Source organism: Staurois parvus, unplaced genomic scaffold (assembly GCF_062004578.1).
Source record: "Staurois parvus isolate SC_StPar_1 unplaced genomic scaffold, SC_StPar_1.0 ptg000657l, whole genome shotgun sequence".
Classification (NCBI taxonomy): Eukaryota; Metazoa; Chordata; class Amphibia; order Anura; family Ranidae; genus Staurois; species Staurois parvus.
In genome coordinates, this window is record NW_028318453.1 from 2,800,259 (window position 1) to 2,821,943 (window position 21,685).

At 40.7% G+C, this 21,685-nt stretch overlaps 1 protein-coding gene across 1 annotated transcript in view; it reads left to right on the forward strand.

Moving 5' to 3' along the window:
- Positions 1 to 1,825: 1,825 nt before the first annotated feature.
- The window catches only part of LOC149448776 (sulfotransferase 6B1-like), a 36,986-nt gene continuing 17,126 nt past the window's right edge, over positions 1,826 to 21,685 (forward strand). Inside the window, exon 1 of the mRNA XM_089694265.1 lies at positions 1,826 to 2,038. Within this exon, the coding sequence (XP_089550391.1) occupies positions 1,834 to 2,038 (205 nt within the window). The 5' untranslated portion in view covers positions 1,826 to 1,833. The remainder of the gene's footprint in view (positions 2,039 to 21,685) is intronic.

Consider the following 21,685-nt stretch of genomic DNA (forward strand, 5'->3'; position numbering starts at 1 on the left):
GAATTAGAGCAGAGACTGTGAAGCAGGTCTTCTTGTCCGACACTAGTGCCTGACCTCACAAATGCGCTTCTGGAAGAATGGTCAAACATTCCCATAGACACACTCTTAAACCCTGTGGACAACCTTCCCAGAAGAGTTGAAGCTGTTATAGCTGCAAATGGTGGGCCAACTCAATATTGAACTTTACAGACTAAGACTGGGATGCCATTAAAGTTCATGTGCGAGTAAAGGCAGGCGTCCCAATACTTTTAGCAATATAGTGTATCTACAGTATAAGTTGGTAATTCTTTCCACTGACCATCACACCAATGTATCATGAGCTGCAGATACAGTAATTTTTAGTAGGGGTTTCTAGAGACTGTAAAAATATTGAAAGGGTTCCTCTGTGTTGAAAGGGTTGAAAAAGGCTGTTTGAAAGTGTAACTATGGGCAGCACTTTTTTCTCATTTTGGATAGAGTAATGGAGGGTTATAACCCCTGTGAGTTTTTTTTAATTTCTTGCCATATGTGGCCCCATTGGAAGATGTCCCCTCTATTACTTTTATGGGGAGAACCCCAAATTTTAGATTTTCTTTTCATTTCACTTTTAATGATAATGGTAAACAGGATGAATAGAGAGGGTGAATCTCCCTAACGGGGGGAAGGGACAGCAATATAAAAATCTAATAGGTGTTCTAATACCTCTTCACTCTATCCAAAACAACAGTTTTTTAGATATACATTAAGTAAATACAAAATATCTTTCTAAATGTCAGATATTGAAAGAAAATAGTATTAAAAAAATCACACACATTTCTATAATTACCCTTCTTCCACCAATAAAAAAGACAACGTTGTAGAAGAAGGGTGTTTATATATGTGTGTGATTTTTTAATCTATGTTTATTCATTTGACACTTAGAAATATATATATATATATATATATATATATATATATATATATATATTTACCTAATTTAAATCAGTTGTTTTTGATACACCATGGGTGTTCTGTGAAAGCACTTTCCCTTTGACTAGTATTCTAGTCACCTTTTTTCCTTTTTATTAATACATATAGTGCACTGCAGGGATTGCACTGACTTAGTGAGCTGGCATATTTCTATGATTTAAACCATTTTAGCTATTTCTTAGCAATAAACACCGATAAGGTTTCTAATTCTTGTCCACTGTTTCCATCCCATTGCATATCGCATAAGATAAAATACCGCATGATTTCACGATATAAATATCACATATTTCGATGAACTACTGCATGCCCTATTTTTGTAGTGTTTGTTTGTGAATGCCAAAAAAAATTTTGAAAAATGCTATGAGGTATTTTACTGCAAATTTTAAAGAGAAAAATACCACTTTGTGAATGGAGCCCACTATCTGTAATAACATATTGACCCCAGTTTTTATACACAAGAGGACTGACAGTCTTAAGTCTTTACTGGTATTTTGTGTATTCGCTCTTATATTAAGGTAACCAGAAGCATTGGATGTAGAGCTTGATCTATTTAATACTCCCCTTCCCTTTTTTCTATTCTTATTTTAAAGTGATCCTAAAGAATCTCTCCTTTTTAATGTAAACTCTATGGTTAATAAAAACTATGTAAATTGAACTGTTCAAACAAAAAAATACTTGATTACAAAAAGATGTTGTAATGCATAATAATTTATGATGGATAACATTTCTTAATAGGATATTTTTTACCTTGGCAAAAAGAGAGAGCAGTTTTGGCACCTGACCGTAAATATCTTTGTCCACATTGTACAAACACACCCTTTGCCTGTATAAAAAGGGAGCTCTACAATTACTGACTATTCCAGGCATTATTCACAATAGGGAAACATGGCTCACTCTAAGCAGACAACAGATCGGGAAATGTTACTGGACACACTGCAGGAAATCAGCAAAACATCAACTGAGGATTTACTGTTTAATTATAAAGGTGTTCTGTACCCTAGCACCATCTGCAGTAAGGAGTTGTTTGAGGCATTGGAAACATTTGAAGCCAGAGATGATGACTTATTGATTATCACCTACCCCAAATGTGGTGAGTAGTCTTACTGAATAAAACAATACAATTTTACATTTTAAAGGCTAAGTTCATCTTTTAGTAAAATGTAATAAATTAACATATTTTTGCGGGTAAAATAAAGGTTTATTTATTTTTTACATAGGAGCCCGCAAAGTGTTGCACTCACCATCAGTGGATTTCAGGTGCAATATCAGTTTCCTATACACTCCCTCCAGCTTTCTGCCCATACCTTTGTACAGGCTTTCAGTTAGAAAGTTAGTTTCAGTTTTCATCATCTTTGGCAAATAACAAATCTACACCGGACGAGGGTGTGTGTCCCTAAACACCATCTGGCCAATTGATGAATCTAAATTATAACCTTTATTCAGATATATATAAAATGTATGCTAAGCTGCAATTAGTGCCTATTGGAGTGGAATGTACTGTGCACAACAATATGACTGGATACCATTACAATTATTTACCTTACATCCAAAACACCAGACCAGATCAAATACATACCAATCTAGATGAAGTTGCTGCATAAAAAAACATTAGTTTGATCATAAACCTATCAGATGGAATATATAATCTCTATTAAGGAGAAAAAGTTACCCCATGGACAAAACTAATTTGATAGTATAATCTGTCTTGCTACAGATATGTAATTAGAATACACTCATCCACGGGCCTTAATGTCATCCTCTAATGGACAAGCCCCATATATCACCATATCCAGTCAAAAATACCTCACTATCTTGAGGAATGCACATCAAAACGTAGCCTAAAAGTGAATACGGCTAGTAATTAATGCAACACATCTGTCTCTGGCCACCTGACATTCTCAGGTGACATTACATCCCTCCTCAGTCTGCTCATAAAACTCCCTGCTCACAGAACATTGAAATAGTAAAATAAAGATATGCTCTAACATTCATTTGCTTACATTCTTCTTAGTGCTGAAACTTTGTTAGTAAAAAAAATTTAACTCAGCAATGGGATCTCTGCCCCCACCATTGAGATATATACACATATCCAAAAACGGGCCACAATGTTTTAAATGTTAGATGTGGAGTGATGCAGCAGCTTTATTGTGAGGTATTTCAATAATGCTTGTGTTCATCCCATAACATCAGTGAACTTTTCAAAAAAGAGGAATTGTGTCTAGCAACAAATAAACCCTCAGCAAATAGTGTAGAGAAGCATGTATGGGAAAAAAACAGTAATTGAAAGATATACCCTAGGTCAGTGGTCTCCAAACTGCAGACCGGGGGCCGGATGTGGCCCTTTGCTTGCCTTTATCTGTCCCTTGAGGCATTATTCCTGCCACTGACACCAACAATAGGGCACTGTTCCTCCCATTGACACCAGCAATGGAACATAATTCCTTCCACTGACATCAACAATCTGGCACAATTCCTCCCATTGACACCAACGATGTGGCAATATTTCTCCCACTGACATCAACAATGGGGCACTATTCCTCCAACTACTACCAAATATGTAAAATTGATTTCCCCCACTGGGCACAGTTTGCCCCCCCCTAAAGACTGAACCACACTAAGCTGGCCCTTTGTTTAGAGTTTGGAGACCCCCATTCCCTAGGAGGTTATTGTATAGCAATATAGATGTCAAAACAAGCTAACTTTAACACACCAATCTAGTGTTGCTATATTGCTATACACTTACTGACAGGGTGCTGCTGTATATTATCACCTTTCTACAGCAATGTGTCATACTTATATAGCAACTTTTCCCCTGAAGTGTGTTGTACACAATAACTGCCTTTTTATTGCTAAATGTTGCTTATTCCATTAGATAAACGTTGATACATTGCTGGCTTCTTTTTGCTTTCTTTGGAAATATAGTTCGCTGGTGGCATGGTGTGCTCACTAGGATGTTTAGAATACCGTATTTTTCACTCCATAAGACTCACCTGACCATAAGATGCACCTAGATTTTAGAGGAGAAAAACAAGAAAAAAATATTCTGAATCAATGGATTGCAGACCTGGTACAGGAGATGACCAGAGACTGCAGACATAGTACAGGAGATGACCAGAGACTGCAGACATAGTACAGGAGATGACCAGAGACTGCTGACACAGTACAGGAGATGACCAGAGACTGCGGACATAGTACAGGAAATAAAGTAAAAAGATAAGTGAGCGCTTTTTTTTAAAAGTACAGAGGATGACCAGAGACTGCAGACTTACTACAGGAGATGACCAGAGACTGCAGACATAGTACAGGAGATGACCAGAGACTGTGGACATACTACAAATGACTAAAGACTGTGGACATACTACAGGAGATGTACAGTGACTGCAGACGTACTACAGGAGATGACCAGAGACTGCGGACATACTACAGGTGATGACCAGAGACTGCAGAAGTACTACAGCAGATGACCAGAAACTGCGGACATACTACAGGAGATGGCCAGAGACTGTGGACATACTACAGGAGATGACCAGAGACTGCGACCACAGTACAGGAGATGACCAGAGACTGCGGACATACTACAGGAGATGACCAGAGACTGCGGACACAGTACAGGAGATGACCAGAGACTGCGGACACAGTACAGGAGATGACCAGAGACTGCGGACATACTACAGAAGATGATCAGAGACTTCGGACATACTACAGGAGATAACCAAAGCCTGAGGACATAGTACAGGAGATGACCAGAGACTGCAGACATACTACAGGAGATGACCAGAGACTGCGGACATAGTACAGGAGATGACCAGAGACTGTGGACACACTACAGGAGATGACAAGAGACTGCGGACACAGTACAGGAGATGACCAGAGACTGCGGACATAATACAGAAGATAACCAGAGACTGCGGACACAGTACAGGGGATGACCAGAGACTGCCGTCATACTACAGGAGATAACCAGAGACTGCGGACATAGTACAGGAGATGACCAGAAACTGCAGACCTTTGGGGGGGCGATTACATGGATCTGACAGGTACTTGCTCCCATTTCCACGGAGTTGTTTTCCCCCTCTCCCTCCCCGTTGTCTTCTGGGACACGTGACAGGTCCCAGAAGACTGCAGGGCCATTCACAAAGCATAGTGCTTCTCGCGCATGTGCAGTGGGCACCAGGCTGTGAAGCCGCAAGTTGTCACAGCCGGGTGCCCACACTGAAGAAGCCGGTGCGAAGGAGAGAAGACGGACAGTGAGAGCAGGACACCACTGGACCAAGGAACAGGTAGGACCGAGGAGCGGGTTCTTCTGCACAGTAGAGCCGAGTGGCCGGCCCGGTATTCTAACATGGCGGCAGTGGGAATACCGGGCCGGCCACTCCACAAGACGAACAGAAATTTCCCCCCATTTTTTGGGGAAAAAGTGCGTCTTATGGAGCGAAAAATATGGAACCTAACATTAGAGCCACTATAGTACCTTAAATCTGACAACACTAAGATCTTTTACCCTACCACTGAAGTCTATATAAACATCCAGCAGAGTGCCACAATGTTTTAAATGTCAAATATATGGCGACTCTAATGTTAGGTTTGAGGGTTGGTTGAAGCAGTGCTGGAAATATTTATTCCACTAAACAACCATTCTTTATATAAACATGTTTGTTGAAAAGCTAAAAACTATGTTCGTAACTGAAAATGAGAAACGATGCTCTACTGTTGACTTGGGTGTGAAATATAAAAGTCCAACGCTGTATAAGTCCATTGTTCTGTTCTTGTAAGGAGTCTTAACAAATATATAAATTGAATGAATGAGAAGGTTTTATTAAGTGTTTATATCATTTGACCTGAATGTGTACATTATTCTGGATCCACTTAGATATGTGTTAGATTAATGATTCATACTCCGAATAGTCTAGGGCAGTGGTGGCGCACGCAAAGCCTTTTCTGTCTGCATGCGAGCAAAGTTGGCCCAGCATCGCCCCAGCAGCCAAGAATCGGATAACAGCACACATAGGGGCCACGCGCATGACCAGAAAAGAGTTGCAGTACCAGGCGATGACATCACGAGACACGACTCATTCCGCTACTCATCTAAACTTTCGCATGGCCGGTCAGCGCGCTGCCAAGGATATATATATATTGGACTGGCTGTGAGTTTTAATACATTCGTTTTTATTGACACAAGATTTTAGCTTGTGCTGGTGGTCAATGAACTTTGCCCCCTTGAGCTGGTGGGCAGTGGAACTTTGCCTCCTTGTGCTTTTGGTCAGTGGAATTTTGCCGCCTTGTGCTGGTGGTCACTGGAAGCTCTGTTATTATGTTTTTGTTTTAAGATGTTAATGTATGGGTTGTTTTTTCTAAACTAAAACCTCAGTATTCAGGTTTAATTGCAGTGTTGGCACTTTGCGATAAATATGTGGGTTTTGGGTTGCAGTTTGATCACTGTTGTGGGTTATTGTGGGTTATTATTGGTGTACCCCAAGGTTCAGTGTTGGGACCCTTACTTTTTAACCTATTTATAAAAAATATAGAGTTTGGAAATAAAAGTGCCATTTCAGTGTTTGTAAATGACAACAAGTTATGTAGTAGAAAACAATCCTTACAGTATATGTCCAACTTACAAGCCGACTTCAATGAACCATTTAATTGGGCAACTATGTGGCACATGAGTTTTAATGTTGATAAATGTAAATTTATGCACATAGGAACCAAAAACATGCATGCATCATGAATTCTAGGGGGAGAACAGCTGGGGAAGTCAATGTTGGAGCAGGATCTGGGAGTTCTGGTAGATCATAAACCTCTAATAGCATGCAATGCCAAGCTGGAGTTTTAAAGCGAGCAAAATTTGTTCTTGTGTTAAAAAAGGTAAAGACTACAGAGACAGAGATAATTTTGCCCCACCTAAAAATCATTAATAGGACCTCAGCTTTCAACTGCGGGAGGGAGAGACAGAGACACAGGGCATACGCTCTGTAATTGTCCATCCTTTCCGGTGCACTGATCCCCCCTCCCTGTGCTGTCCACACCTGGTTCCCCATTAAAAATACGTTTTTAAAGTAGAAAATTTGTTTTTTTAAATTATAGGAAGGGGGCTGTCAGGAAGGCTGTATGGGGCCCTGTGACTTCTAATGGCAGCCCTGGGTGACACCATCAAGTAGAAAGTGATATCTAACCATGATGGTGTCACCCCTATCCATGACAGTGCACAGATGGGCGCGCTGGCACAGACTGCATCATTTACAGGGGCCAGTTTGGGGGGGGGGGGGGTGGCACCATGTTTTACCACACCAGGTGACACCGGCCCTAGTGATGCCACTGTATTTGTGAACTGAAGAAAATGCAGAAAATGGATGAGTCCGAGGGAACTAGCGGGCTCCACAGAATTCAAAGTGTGGAGATTAAGAACCATGCCCAACCACAGAAACAATATGTCTTAATTCTACAAAACGTGAGTCGGTAAGGAGTAAATATGTCAACAAAGAAGAACAAGTCAAGAATTAAGAGCTCAGAGAAAAAAAGCTTATTTAGAGAAAATGTGGAGGACAGAGAACTACCCAGAAAGAGCTCCCCTTGGTTACCATCCCTGTGTTTGGAAGAGGCTGCACAGACGTCCTTAACCTCCCTATCGGTCTGATTATGTCCATATTTCTGTGCTCAAAGCGGTACATTTTTTTGCATGGAAATATGTTTTTTTTATTGTAGGCCTGTAATTTTTAGGAATAACTCACTGAAATCTGTTCGAACAAGAGTCTATTAAACATCCCGGGTAGGATAAAACTTGAAACACAAAATCATAAATTATAATTTAATAAATAATCATAAAAAATAATAATATAATAATAATAAATTTAATTCAATAATATAATCAAACCAAAAACACTGAAATTTGAAATATAGTGCCAAGTTTGCACATCACTGAGCAAAGTCGCAAAATCGTTTTCAGTGTCTGATGACGAATTTCCCCGCGAATCATTATCACTCAATTCTGCAAGTGGTTCTGATTTACTATCGCTGTTCTCTAGCTGGTCTAAAACCACTTTTGACCTAAAGGGACGCTTTTTGGACGCCATGGACGTTTCTCAGTTTCCAGGCAGAAAGAACAGTAAAAATGCTGGCAGGGCACAGGACAAAGCACTCGGGACAAAATGTATGTGAAATGGTTTGGTACAGTAATGTTATACTACGTGATTTTAGTGATTTTAGTGAATGTCACTTTTTGTCATTTTCAAATTTCCCGCCGTTCCATTCCTGTACAACCTGACGCTCGCAGGGGACGGAACCCAGATGAGAGATGCCAGCATCCGCCAGATTACATTGCCGGGGACACTGCAGGAGGGACATCGCGGGAGCGCAGGACAAGGTAAGTGATTGAGGGATTGCGGAGCAGCGCCGCATGGTAAGCCCGAGTGTAGCTCGGGGTTACCGCTTGTGGTACTGAAACTTTACCCCGAGCTACACTCGGGAATACCGCCAGGGAGGTTAAAGGGTACCTCCGGTTTTAACGCCACCTTACAACACTGATGATATTCACCTTTCCTCGGCTGATTCCTGTACCACCTTAAAGAGAGATTCCTGGCAGACCTCCATTGATTAATATATTGTGTAATACCTTTGCGCATCTAGTGAGTGCGCATTTTATCTATTTATCGCCACCCACCAAATCTTGCTGATTGATATACTACCGGGAATTATTGTGTCACCTTGGGCCTTAATCTTGATTTTATTCATCCATATTTTGATTACGGACTTTAAATTTATTTATGTGACATATGAGCTATATACATCAGGATTTTATTCTATTCACATTTATTACGAACTGGAAATAGATATATTTTTATGATATTTAATTCACACTTATCAGGATTATATTTATATATATATTATATTTCTGAAGGTTTTGAGGTTTCCTTTTAGTGCATAGCTGCTTTCATATTTAGGCGCTCGCTGATTTTTTTATATGTCAAGGGCAACCAAACTAATAACAGGCATGGAGGACCTCAGCTATGAGGAATGATTAGAAAAACTGAATTTATTCTTTCTTGAGAAGAGGAGATTAAGGGGGATATGATCACCATGTACAAATATATACCATATTTTTCGCTCCATAAGACGCACCTGACCATAAGACGCACCTAGGATTTAGAGGCAGAAAACAGGAAAAAAAAATTCTGAACTAATGGACTGCAGACATAGTACAGGAGATGACCAGAGACTGCGGACATAGTACAGGAGATGACCAGAGACTGCGGACACAGTACAGGAGATGACCAGAGACTGCGGACACAGTACAGGAGATGACCAGAGACTGCGGACACAGTACAGGAGATGACCAGAGACTGCGGACACAGTACAGGAGACGACCAGAGACTGCGGACACAGTACAGGAGACGACCAGAGACTGCGGACACAGTACAGGAGACGACCAGAGACTGCGGACACAGTACAGGAGACGACCAGAGACTGCGGACACAGTACAGGAGACGACCAGAGACTGCGAACACAGTACAGGAGACGACCAGAGACTGCGGACACAGTACAGGAGACGACCAGAGACTGCGGACACAGTACAGGAGACGACCAGAGACTGCGGACACAGTACAGGAGACGACCAGAGACTGCGGACACAGTACAGGAGACGACCAGAGACTGCGGACACAGTACAGGGGACGACCAGAGACTGCGGACACAGTACAGGGGATGACCAGAGACTGCGGACACAGTACAGGGATGACCAGAGACTGCGGACAGCACAGGGATGACCAGAGACTGCGGACAGCACAGGGATGACCAGAGACTGCGGACAGCACAGGGATGACCAGAGAAATGCGGACAGCACAGGGATGACCAGAGACTGCGGACAGCACAGGGATGACCAGAGACTGCGGACAGCACAGGGATGACCAGAGACTGCGGACAGCACAGGGATGACCAGAGAAATGCGGACAGCACAGGGATGACCAGAGACTGTGGATAGTACAGGGGATGACTGCTGACCTTTGGGGAGGGGGGGAGCGGGTACCTGAATTTGACAGATACCCGCTCCCACTTCCGCGGAGTTGTTCTTTCATCTTACCTGTTCCTCTATCCAGCCGCGCGCTGTCTTCCCGGCTTCTGTAATGGCGCTCGGCATGACAGCCGGGTGCCCAGTGCGCATGAGAGAGAAGCACTTGCGCTTTGTGATTGGTCCGGCGGCTTCTGGGATCTGTCATGTGTCCCAGGTGCCGCCTTACCATTCACAAAAAGCACCGCTTCTTGCGCATGCGCACTTGGCACCCGGCTGTCATGCCCACACTACAGAAGCCGGGAAGACCGCGCCGCTGGATAGAGGAACGGGTAAGATGAAAGAACAACTCCACGGAAGTGGGAGCGGGTATCTGTCAAATTCAGGTACCCGCTCCCCCTCCCTCCCCAAAGGTCAGCAGTCATCTCTATAAGGTCCCGCTGTAGAGCTGAGCGGCCGGCCCGGTATTCTGACACGGCGGCAGTGGAAATACCGGACCGGCCGCTCCATATTCGCTCCATAAAACGCACTGACATTTTCCCCCCTTTTTTGGGGGAAAAAAGTGCGTCTTATGGAGCGAAAAATACGGTAAATGGTCCACATAGTGAACTTGGTGTTGCATTATTTCCTTTCAGGTCATTACAAAGGAAAAGAAGGTACTCTTTATATTTGGAAGAAAAGAGATTTAACCTCCATATACTGAAAAGCTTCTTTACAGTAAGAGCTGTGAAAATGTTGATTAGACTCTCTCAAGAACTAGTTCTGGGCCGCTCAGTAGATCGTTTAAAAAGAAAAGAGCTGGATGCATTCTTAAATGCACAAAATAGACCATGATACTAGCATTTACAAATTCAGGAAATATAAAATTGCCTCTTGGGGGATCAAGAAGATTTTTTTCCCCCATGCAGTAAATTAGATAATGTGTTATTGGTTTTTTTTTGCTTTCCTCTGGATCAACTGTGGTTATAGAAATGTGTATATGGAGGTTTTCTATTGGTTGAACTAGATGGACTTCTGAAATAGGCATACCCCTTTCCAATGTACTTTAAAACCAACCACTTTTGCCAATTTTTGGTTTGAGATCATTTGGACTTTAAAGCGGAACTCCCCGCCGGCTGCTGCCTTCTTTGGGCGGCCGGCTTTTGGGTCTCAATTGCCAGCTACTGTCATTGAATGAGCAGAGATGACATCACTTCTGCACATGCATGGGAGTTCCGTCATGTACAGCATTGCCGAATTTGTGCAATGATCTACAGGGACGGACAGGCAGGTAAGGAGCTTTAATGCAGAAGAGACAATGCATGTCTCTTCTGCATTAAAAATCCTGCCTGTCTACCCATTTTATTTGTTGCTTAAAGTTCCATTTTAAAGCTGAACTAAACTCTCCAATACTTTTCAGCGAAGGAGGCAGCCACATTTGCCTTTGTTTGATCTGCAGTTGCAATGGTGCTGCACATGTGATCAGTTATGAAATCAGCCATTTGATGGCTTGACAGGTTGAGGGCAAAAGCAAATATGACAGTCTTCATTCTGGGCATGCTCTGTTTTGGGAAACAGTTAAACCGATGGGTAAGAGAAAATATTTTATCTAAAGGGCTGTGAAGTGATTCATCACTACCTTTTCCCAAATGATATGGAACTTTGTCAAACATCCTTTGTGGTCTATGCACATTTAAGTAAGATACCTTTAAGACATTCACCCACATATACTTGCCAAACCCCACCATAATCCTCTACATTTATTCAAACCATTCTAAATTTTTAAGCTTTATTACTTCAAGAAACAGGACTTTCTTTTTGAAATACACAGTTGACATATTAACTGTTACCAGAAATGGCCACATTAGTCATATGAATTTTTCCTTGTGTGGTCAGCATGAGTCTGAACTTTCAACCGAGGAAACACAACTGAAAGCACATTTTGGTATTAGTACATTGATGCATAACATGCTAAAGAATTTTGAAGAGGATGGAAAAGGTGATATGCCTGGGAACAGTTCAGTGTAAGAAGATAATCTTGATAATTAGAGATGTCAAAAACAAGATCAAGTTACTGTTTGATAATGGAATAAGGCACAGGTGCACTTGAAAGCATGAAATGGTTATGTAAGATTAACCCTTTCACTATGTATTTTATTTAGATTTTGAGAGTACTTGAAGTCTCCAGTCAAAACATATGTTGTTTTAGTTCTGGCTAGAGCGAGAAAAGGTTGTAACCCAGTCAAGTTTTTACTGCCATTTGTATCCTTCTTGTGAACATTTCATATCCATTTTCCTGTCCTGCACATCAAACAGAAACAGCCCAAATAAAGATACACTACTTATATCATAATTTTATTTATAAATACAGTACTATGGAAAAGTTTTAAGCAGGTGTGAAAAAATGCTGTAAACTAAGAAAGCTTTCAGAAATAGAAGTGTTAATAGTTTATTTTTATCAATTAACAAAAAATTTGTAAAAAAAAAAAGTAAATGAACAGAAGAGAAATCCAAATAAAAAATGCTTCAAAACAGCATCAATTCTTCAGTTCTTCTAGTTACACTTACACACAGTTTTTGAAGGAACTTGGCAGGTAGGTTGTTCCAAACATTGTGGAGAACTAATAAAAGATCTTTGGTGGATGTAGGCTTCCTCAAATCCTTCTGTCTCTCATCTCTGACATACTCCATGATGTTGAGATCAGGGCTCTGTGAAAGCCAATCTATCACTTCCAGGACTCCTTGTTCTCCTTTACGCTGAAGATAGTTCTTCATGAAATTGGCTGTACATTTGGGGTTATTTTCCTGCTGCAGAATACATTTGGGGTCAATCACAATAATCCCTTATGGTATGGTGTGATGGATAAGTATTGTTGACTAGGTTACGTGTATTTGTGAATGCACCCCAATCCTTGTAGGAGTATTTACATATATCCAGCTAGATCTGAGAGTTCCTACACAAAAGAGGTAGTTCCCTCTGCAATATACATTTATTTCCAAAAAAGAAAGATATATCTGGAGAAGGCTGGGTTACCAAAATTAAGTGAGGAACAACTGAATTCCCTAGATGCAGAAATTTCACAGGAAGAAATAAAAACAGCATTAAAAAATACAGCGTCAGGGAAAAGCCCAGGACCAGATGGCTACACGGTGAGATACTATAAAAAATATAGCGAAATATTAATACCAAAGCTCAGACGATATATGAATGCTCTGGGAGGAGGGATGGAAGTAAGAAGAGAATTGTTACAGGCTCATGTGGTACTTATTCATAAGGAAGGAAAATACGCCTCTCAATGTTCGAGATATAGACCTATCTCATTATTGAATACTGATACTAAGTTATATGCAAAGGTTTTAGCAAATAGATTGAAAGAGTTAATGCCCGAATGGATACATGGGGATCAGGTTGGTTTTGTTCCGGGGAGGGCAAAGATAATGGGTTAAGATCATTGATGCTTATCCAAAAAAGTAGAAAGGGAAAAGACCCGGTCGTGGTACTCTCGATTGATGCCGAGAAAGCATTTGATAGAGTGGATCGGGGATTCATGATGGATACCCTGGAAGCTCTGGGAATTGGGGCTAGAATGAGAGAGTGGATAGGAAAGTTGTATAGATATCCCTCCGCAATTATTGTGGTGAATGGGGAGAAGTCGAAACCCATTGAGATGTCAAATGGAACGAGACAGGGATGCCCACTGTCCCCATTGCTGTATCTTCTGTCAGAATAGAGATGTAAAGGGAATTCAGATAGATGATATAGAACATAAAGTGGCTGCCTTTGCGGATGACCTGCTGTTCTATGTAGGAAATCCCAGGATAACACTGCCAAACCTAATGAAGCTATTGAGGGAATATGGGGAATTATCAAATTTAAAGATTAATCCAACAAAAACTGAGATTTTAAACATAAATATTTTAAAAATTGAAAGAGAAAAGATACAAAAGGAATTCCCCTTTATATGGAAGGATAGAGATATAAAATACTTAGGAGTAAAACTTACAGCTTCATATAAACATTTATATAAACTAAACTATATTTCATTGCTAAATGAGATCAGAGAGGAACTAAAAATATCAGAAGGAGGAAGCCCGACATGGATAGGGCAAATAAATCTGGTAAAAATGGTAATTGTACCTAAAATCTTATATAGATTTCAAATGATCCCAATCAAACTCCCAGAAGCCTTTTTTAAAGTAATTAAGAAAATGATAAGATATATATGGAGGAATAAAAAACCAAGAGTATCCTATGAGTTGTTGAGTAGGAATAAAGAGAAGGGTGGATTGGGGATTCCAGACTTTAGAAGATACTATAAAGCAGTAATATTGGCAAGAATTATAGACTGGACTGGACATATAACCACAAGAAAAGTTGGGTGAGAATTGAAAATAAACTCAGCGGAACAAATCTAGGCAGAGTGGTGTGGGTGCCAACACAATATAGAGGTTTAAAAGATAATGTAAATATATACATTTTAAATGTCTTAAGGGTTTGGGATAATCTGCACAAAAGTATGAAGTGGGACTTCAACTCAATATTGATGCCACTGAGAAACACAGAGTTTTTTTCCCCCAGGTAGAGAAGAGATAGCAGGTAGATGGTTTAAAAAAAGAAGAGGTTCAACTGAGGGATGTTATGGTGGAGGGTAAATTGGGATCATTTAAGGACTTGGAAAAAAAAAAGGAGAGATATTCACTAAGTTAGATGAATGGCGTTATTTTCAATTGAGATGTTTTGTTGGAAATCTTTCAAAACCCCTAAGGACAAGAGATAAGTGGAATTTGTTTGAAAAGCTGTTGGGGACACAAGGTGATGGGAAACATGGGATTGCTAAAGTTTATAAAATTCTCACTGAATTAGACACAAACACAAAACCAACATATATAGTAAAATGGGAAAGTGATATGGGAGTTGTGATAGATGAGGAAAAACAGAAGAAAATATATAGATTAACTCACAAAAATGTAAGTATGAAGGAGGTAGAAATAATTTATAAGTGTTTAATAAGATGGCACATTACACCAAATGTAGAACATTAGATGTGTGGAGAAAATTCACCGTGGTGTTGGAGGGGATGTGGAGAGATAGGTACGGTATACCATGTATGGTGGGGGTGCCCAAAAATCCAAGTATTTTGGAGGACAATAATCTATCTGATAGGAATGATAACTGAAATAGATGTAGGGTTAGACCCAGAATTATGTATCTTGCATAATACAGATATAACAGTGAATAAATATAAAGAATCAGGCATATGGTACTATCTTAATACTGAAAAGGGTCTGATACCCAAGTTTTGGCGGAAAACAGAAGTGCCGAGAGGAGGATTGGATAGAAAGAGTGGAGCAGATTAGAAAGATGGAAAAACTCTATCATATTCAGGAAGACAAGATGGAGGCTTATTATGCGAAATGGGGGAAATGTGAAAAAGCCAGATTATACACGAAATATAGGAAGGTAGGATAAAATCCACTTGCTTTAGTAAGAAGATTGGGAGAAAATGCAGGGAGGGGGGCTGGGGGTGGAGAGGGGGGGTAGGAGGGAGGGATAGAGAAATAATTTCTGAAAGATGATGGAAATATGTATTTAAACTGGAAAATCAATAAATATTTAAATTAAAATTTATTGATAGAGGTACATAATATATACAAATTACATGCTAATCAGTATTTACAACACAATGTACAGTTTAAGTCTCTTGACTTCTACGATATTTACAATTTACCCACAAAACCATGTTTTAAATACAATGTACAATACAAGTATGAAGTTAGTTTACCTCTCAACTTCAGGTCTAGTCATCCTGCTTGCTGTGTGTCCCAACACAAAGAGACCCCCAGCTGGGTGACCGGGTCTTATATCCCCACCTCCTTTCTGTACTGTGGCTAATATAATGCTCACTAATTGGACACTGTACCTAGCCAATGTATATTGGGCACAGCCTGATTGGAACTTCAAAGAAGGCTGCTGTTTACCACTCGTGAGATATGCTAAGGGGACAACAAAGGGCATGAACTTGTGGAAAACTCTATATATATTCACACCAGTATGGAAGCTAGAAAGTATGATGCTGCAAGACACTCAATGGTTTAAATACTGTATATTTTCATCTAATTAAAATATACTTGTAATTATAATTAGAGATGAGCGAATCGAACCAGGCGAACCGGAATTCGAGTCGAATTTCAGGAAATATTCGATTCGCGGCGAAACCGAAATTTTGCCTACTTCGGGTGCGCGAATCGAACATTTCCCGATCATCCGGCAAAAGTGTCCCTGCAGTGAGCTCCGCTATTTCTGACAGTTCTCTGACAGAAGGAACACATGTTTAGCGGTTGAAACATTGTATCTATTAGTTTACATTTAGGATACAGATGTTTCAACTACTGTTCATGTGAAGAAGCTGTGAGAGAACTGTCAGAAATAGAGGAACTCTGCACATACACTTTTTGCCGGCTTGGAATTATTCTTCTTTTCATCCTACTTCTTCTTCTTCTTCATCTTCATCCTCAGAAGAAGAGGATGAGGATGAAGAAGAAGAAGAAGAAGTAGGATGAAAAGAAGAATAATTCCAAGCCGGCAAAAAGTGTATGTGCAGAGTTCCTCTATTTCTGACAGTTCTCTCACAGCTTCTTCACATGTACAGCGGTTGAAACATCTGTATCCTAAATGGAAACTAATAGATACAATTTGTATCTATTAGTTTCCATTTAGGATACAGATGTTTCAACCGCTGTAAATGTGAAGAAGCTGTGAGAGAACTGTCAGAAATAGAGGAACTCTGCACATACACTTTTTGCCGGCTTGGAATTATTCTTCTTTTCATCCTACTTCTTCTTCTTCTTCTTCTTCTTCTTCTTCATCCTCATCCTCATCCTCTTCTTCTGAGGATGAGGATGAGGATGAAGAAGAAGAAGAAGCAGTAGGATGAAAATAAGAATAATTCCAAGCCGGCAAAAAGTGTATGTGCAGAGTTCCTCTATTCTGCAGATACACTTAGAGGAGCTCTGCACATACACTTTTTGCCTGTTTGGAATTAATCTTATTTTCATCCTACTTCTTCTTCTTCTTCTTCTTCTTTATCCTCATCCTCAGAAGAAGAAGAAGAGGATGAAGAAGAAGAAGAAGAAGAAGAAGAAGAAGAAGAAGAAGAAGAAGTAGGATGAAAATAAGAATAATTGCAAGCCGGCAAAAAGTGTATGTGCAGAGTTCCTCTATTCTGCAGATACACTTAGAGGAGCTCTGCAGATACACTTAGAGGAGCTCTGCACATACACTTTTTGCCGGCTTGGAATTAATCTTATTTTCATCCTACTTCTTCTTCTTCTTCTTCTTCTTCATCCTCATCCTCATCCTCAGAAGAAGAAGAAGAGGATGAGGATGAGGATGAAGAAGAAGAAGAAGAAGAAGAAGAAGTAGGATGAAAATAAGAATAATTCCAAGCCGGCAAAAAGTGTATGTGCAGAGCTCCTCTAAGTGTATCTGCAGAGCTCCTCTAAGTGTATCTGCAGAATAGAGGAACTCTGCACATACACTTTTTGCCGGAAACCGCTGTATGGAGGGAATGTCCCAGAACTGTCATAAATAGTCTATTTCTGACAGTTCTGGGACATTCACTCCATACAGCTGTTTCAACCGCTGTATGGAGGGAATGTCATAGAACTGTCAGAAATAGACTATTAATGACAGTTCTGGGACTGTCCTTCCATACAGCGGATGAAACATTGTATCTATTTGTTTCCATAAATGGATCCATTTATGGAAACAAATAGATACAATGTTTCAACTGCTGTATGGAAGGACAGTCCCAGAACTGTCATTAATAGTCTATTTCTGACAGTTCTATGACATTCCCTCCATACAGCGGTTGAAACAGCTGTATGGAGTGAATGTCCCACAACTGTCAGAAATAGACTATTTATGACAGTTCTGGGACATTCACTCCATACAGCGGTTGAAACATTGTATCTATTTTTTTCCATAAATGACATTCTGCAGATACACTTAGAGGAGCGCTGCAGATACACTTTTTGCCGGCTTGGAATTATTCTTATTTTCATCCTACTTCTTCTTTTTCTTCTTATGAGGATGAGGATGAAGAAGAAGAAGTAGGATGAAAATAAGATTAATTCCAAGCCGGCGGCAAAAAGTGTATCTGCAGCGCTCCTCTAAGTGTATTTGCAGAATGTCATTTATGGAAAAAAATAGATACAATGTTTCAACCGCTGTATGGAAGGACAGTCCCAGAACTGTCATAAATAGTCTATTTCTGACAGTTGTGGGACATTCACTCCATACAGCTGTTTCAACCGCTGTATGGAGGGAATGTCATAGAACTGTCAGAAATAGACTATTAATGACAGTTCTGGGACTGTCCTTCCATACAGCGGTTGAAACATTGTATGTATTTGTTTCCATAAATGGATCCATTTATGGAAACAAATACATACAATGTTTCAACCGCTGTATGGAAGGACAGTCCCAGAACTGTCATTAATAGTCTATTTCTGACAGTTCCATGACATTCCCTCCATACAGCGGTTGAAACAGCTGTATGGAGTGAATGTCCCAGAACTGTCAGAAATAGACTATTTCTGACAGTTCTGGGACAATCACTCCATACAGCTGTTTCAACCGCTGTATGGAGGGAATGTCATGGAACTGTCAGAAATAGACTATTAATGACAGTTCTGGGACTGTCCTTCCATACAGCGGTTGAAACATTGTATGTATTTGTTTCCATAAATGGATCCATTTATGGAAACAAATACATACAATGTTTCAACCGCTGTATGGAAGGACAGTCCCAGAACTGTCAGAAATAGTCTATTTCTGACAGTTCTGGGACATTCACTCCATACAGCTGTTTCAACCGCTGTATGGAGGGAATGTCATAGAACTGTCAGAAATAGACTATTAATGACAGTTCTGGGACTGTCCTTCCATACAGCGGTTGAAACATTGTATCTATTTGTTTCCATAAATGGATCCATTTATGGAAACAAATAGATACAATGTTTCAACCGCTGTATGGAAGGACAGTCCCAGAACTGTCATTAATAGTCTATTTCTGACAGTTCTATGACATTCCCTCCATACAGCGGTTGAAACAGCTGTATGGAGTGAATGTCCCAGAACTGTCAGAAATAGACTATTTATGACAGTTCTGGGACATTCACTCCATACAGCGGTTGAAACATTGTATCTATTTTTTTCCATAAATGACATTCTGCAGATACACTTAGAGGAGCGCTGCAGATACACTTTTTGCCGGCTTGGAATTATTCTTATTTTCATCCTACTTCTTCTTTTTCTTCTTATGAGGATGAGGATGAAGAAGAAGAAGTAGGATGAAAATAAGATTAAATCCAAGCCGGCGGCAAAAAGTGTATCTGCAGCGCTCCTCTAAGTGTATTTGCAGAATGTCATTTATGGAAAAAAATAGATACAATGTTTCAACCGCTGTATGGAAGGACAGTCCCAGAACTGTCATAAATAGTCTATTTCTGACAGTTGTGGGACATTCACTCCATACAGCTGTTTCAACCGCTGTATGGAGGGAATGTCATAGAACTGTCAGAAATAGACTATTAATGACAGTTCTGGGACTGTCCTTCCATACAGCGGTTGAAACATTGTATGTATTTGTTTCCATAAATGGATCCATTTATGGAAACAAATACATACAATGTTTCAACCGCTGTATGGAAGGACAGTCCCAGAACTGTCATAAATAGTCTATTTCTGACAGTTCTGGGACATTCACTCCATACAGCTGTTTCAACCGCTGTATGGAGGGAATGTCATAGAACTGTCAGAAATAGACTATTAATGACAGTTCTGGGACTGTCCTTCCATACAGCGGTTGAAACATTGTATGTATTTGTTTCCATAAATGGATCCATTTATGGAAACAAATACATACAATGTTTCAACCGCTGCATGGAAGGACAGTCCCAGAACTGTCATTAATAGTCTATTTCTGACAGTTCCATGACATTCCCTCCATACAGCGGTTGAAACAGCTGTATGGAGTGAATGTCCCAGAACTGTCAGAAATAGACAGAAACTGTCACAGAACTGTCCTTCTTCTCATCCTTCTCCTTCTTCTCATCCTTCTTCTCATCCTTCTTCTTCTCATCCTTCTCCTTCTTCTCATCCTTCTCCTTCTTCTCATCCTTCTCCTTCTCCTTCTTCTCATCCTTCTCCTTCTCCTTCTTCTCATCCTTCTCCTTCTTCTCATCCTTCTCCTTCTCCTTCTTCTCATCCTTCTCCTTCTCCTTCTTCTCATCCTTCTCCTTCTCCTTCTTCTCATTCCCTCCCCCCATTTCTCCTTCTTCTCATCCTTCTCCTTCTCCATCTTCTCATCCTTCTCCTTCTTCTCATCCTTCTCCTTCTTCTCATCCTTCTCCTTCTCCATCTTCTCATCCTTCTCCTTCTCCTTCTTCTCATCCTTCTCCTTCTCCATCTTCTCATCCTTCTCCTTTTCCTTCTTCTCATCCTTCTCCTTCTGCTTCTCCTTCTCCTTCTCCTTCTTCTCATCCTTCTCCTTCTTCTCATCCTTCTCCTTCTTCTCATCCTTCTCCTTCTTCTCATCCTTCTCCTTCTCCTTCTTCTCATCCTTCTCCTTCTTCTCATCCTTCTCCTTCTTCTCATCCTTCTCCTTCTTCTCATCCTTCTCCTCATCCTTCTCCTTCTTCTCATCCTTCTCCTTCTCCTTCTTCTCATCCTTCTCCTTCTCCTTCTTCTCATCCTTCTCCTTCTCCATCTTCTCATCCTTCTCCTTCTCCTTCTTCTCATCCTTCTCCTTCTTCTCATCCTTCTCCTTCTCCTTCTTCTCATCCTTCTCCTTCTTCTCATCCTTCTCCTTCTCCTCATCCTTCTCCTTCTCCTTCTTCTCATCCTTCTCCTTCTCCTTCTTCTCATCCTTCTCCTTCTTCTCATCCTTCTCCTTCTCCTCATCCTTCTCCTTCTCCTTCTTCTCATCCTTCTCCTTCTCCTTCTTCTCATCCTTCTCCTTCTCCTTCTTCTCATCCTTCTTCTCATCCTTCTCCTTCTTCTCATCCTTCTCCTTCTCCTTCTTCTCATCCTTCTCCTTCTCCATCTTCTCATCCTTCTCCTTCTCCATCTTCTCATCCTTCTCCTTTTCCTTCTTCTCATCCTTCTCCTTCTGCTTCTCCTTCTCCGTCTTCTCATCCTTCTCCTTCTCATCCTTCTCCTTCTTCTCATCCTTCTCCTTCTTCTCATCCTTCTCCTTCTTCTCATCCTTCTTCTCATCCTTCTCCTTCTTCTCATCCTTCTCCTTCTTCTCATCCTTCTCCTTCTCCTTCTTCTCATCCTTCTCCTTCTTCTCATCCTTCTCCTTCTCATCCTTCTCCTTCTCCTTCTTCTCATCCTTCTCCTTCTTCTCATCCTTCTTCTCATCCTTCTTCTCATCCTTCTCCTTCTTCTCATCCTTCTCCTTCTTCTCATCCTTCTTCTCATCCTTCTCCTTCTTCTCATCCTTCTCCTTCTCCTTCTTCTCATCCTTCTCCTTCTCCTTCTTCTCATCCTTCTCCTTCTCATCCTTCTCTTTCTTCTCATCCTTCTCCTTCTTCTCATCCTTCTCCTTCTCCTTCTTCTCATCCTTCTTCTCCTTCTCCTTCTTCTCATCCTTCTCCTTCTCCTTCTTCTCATCCTTCTCCTTCTCCTTCTTCTCATCCTTCTCCTTCTTCTCATCCTTCTCCTTCTTCTCATCCTTCTCCTTCTCCTTCTCC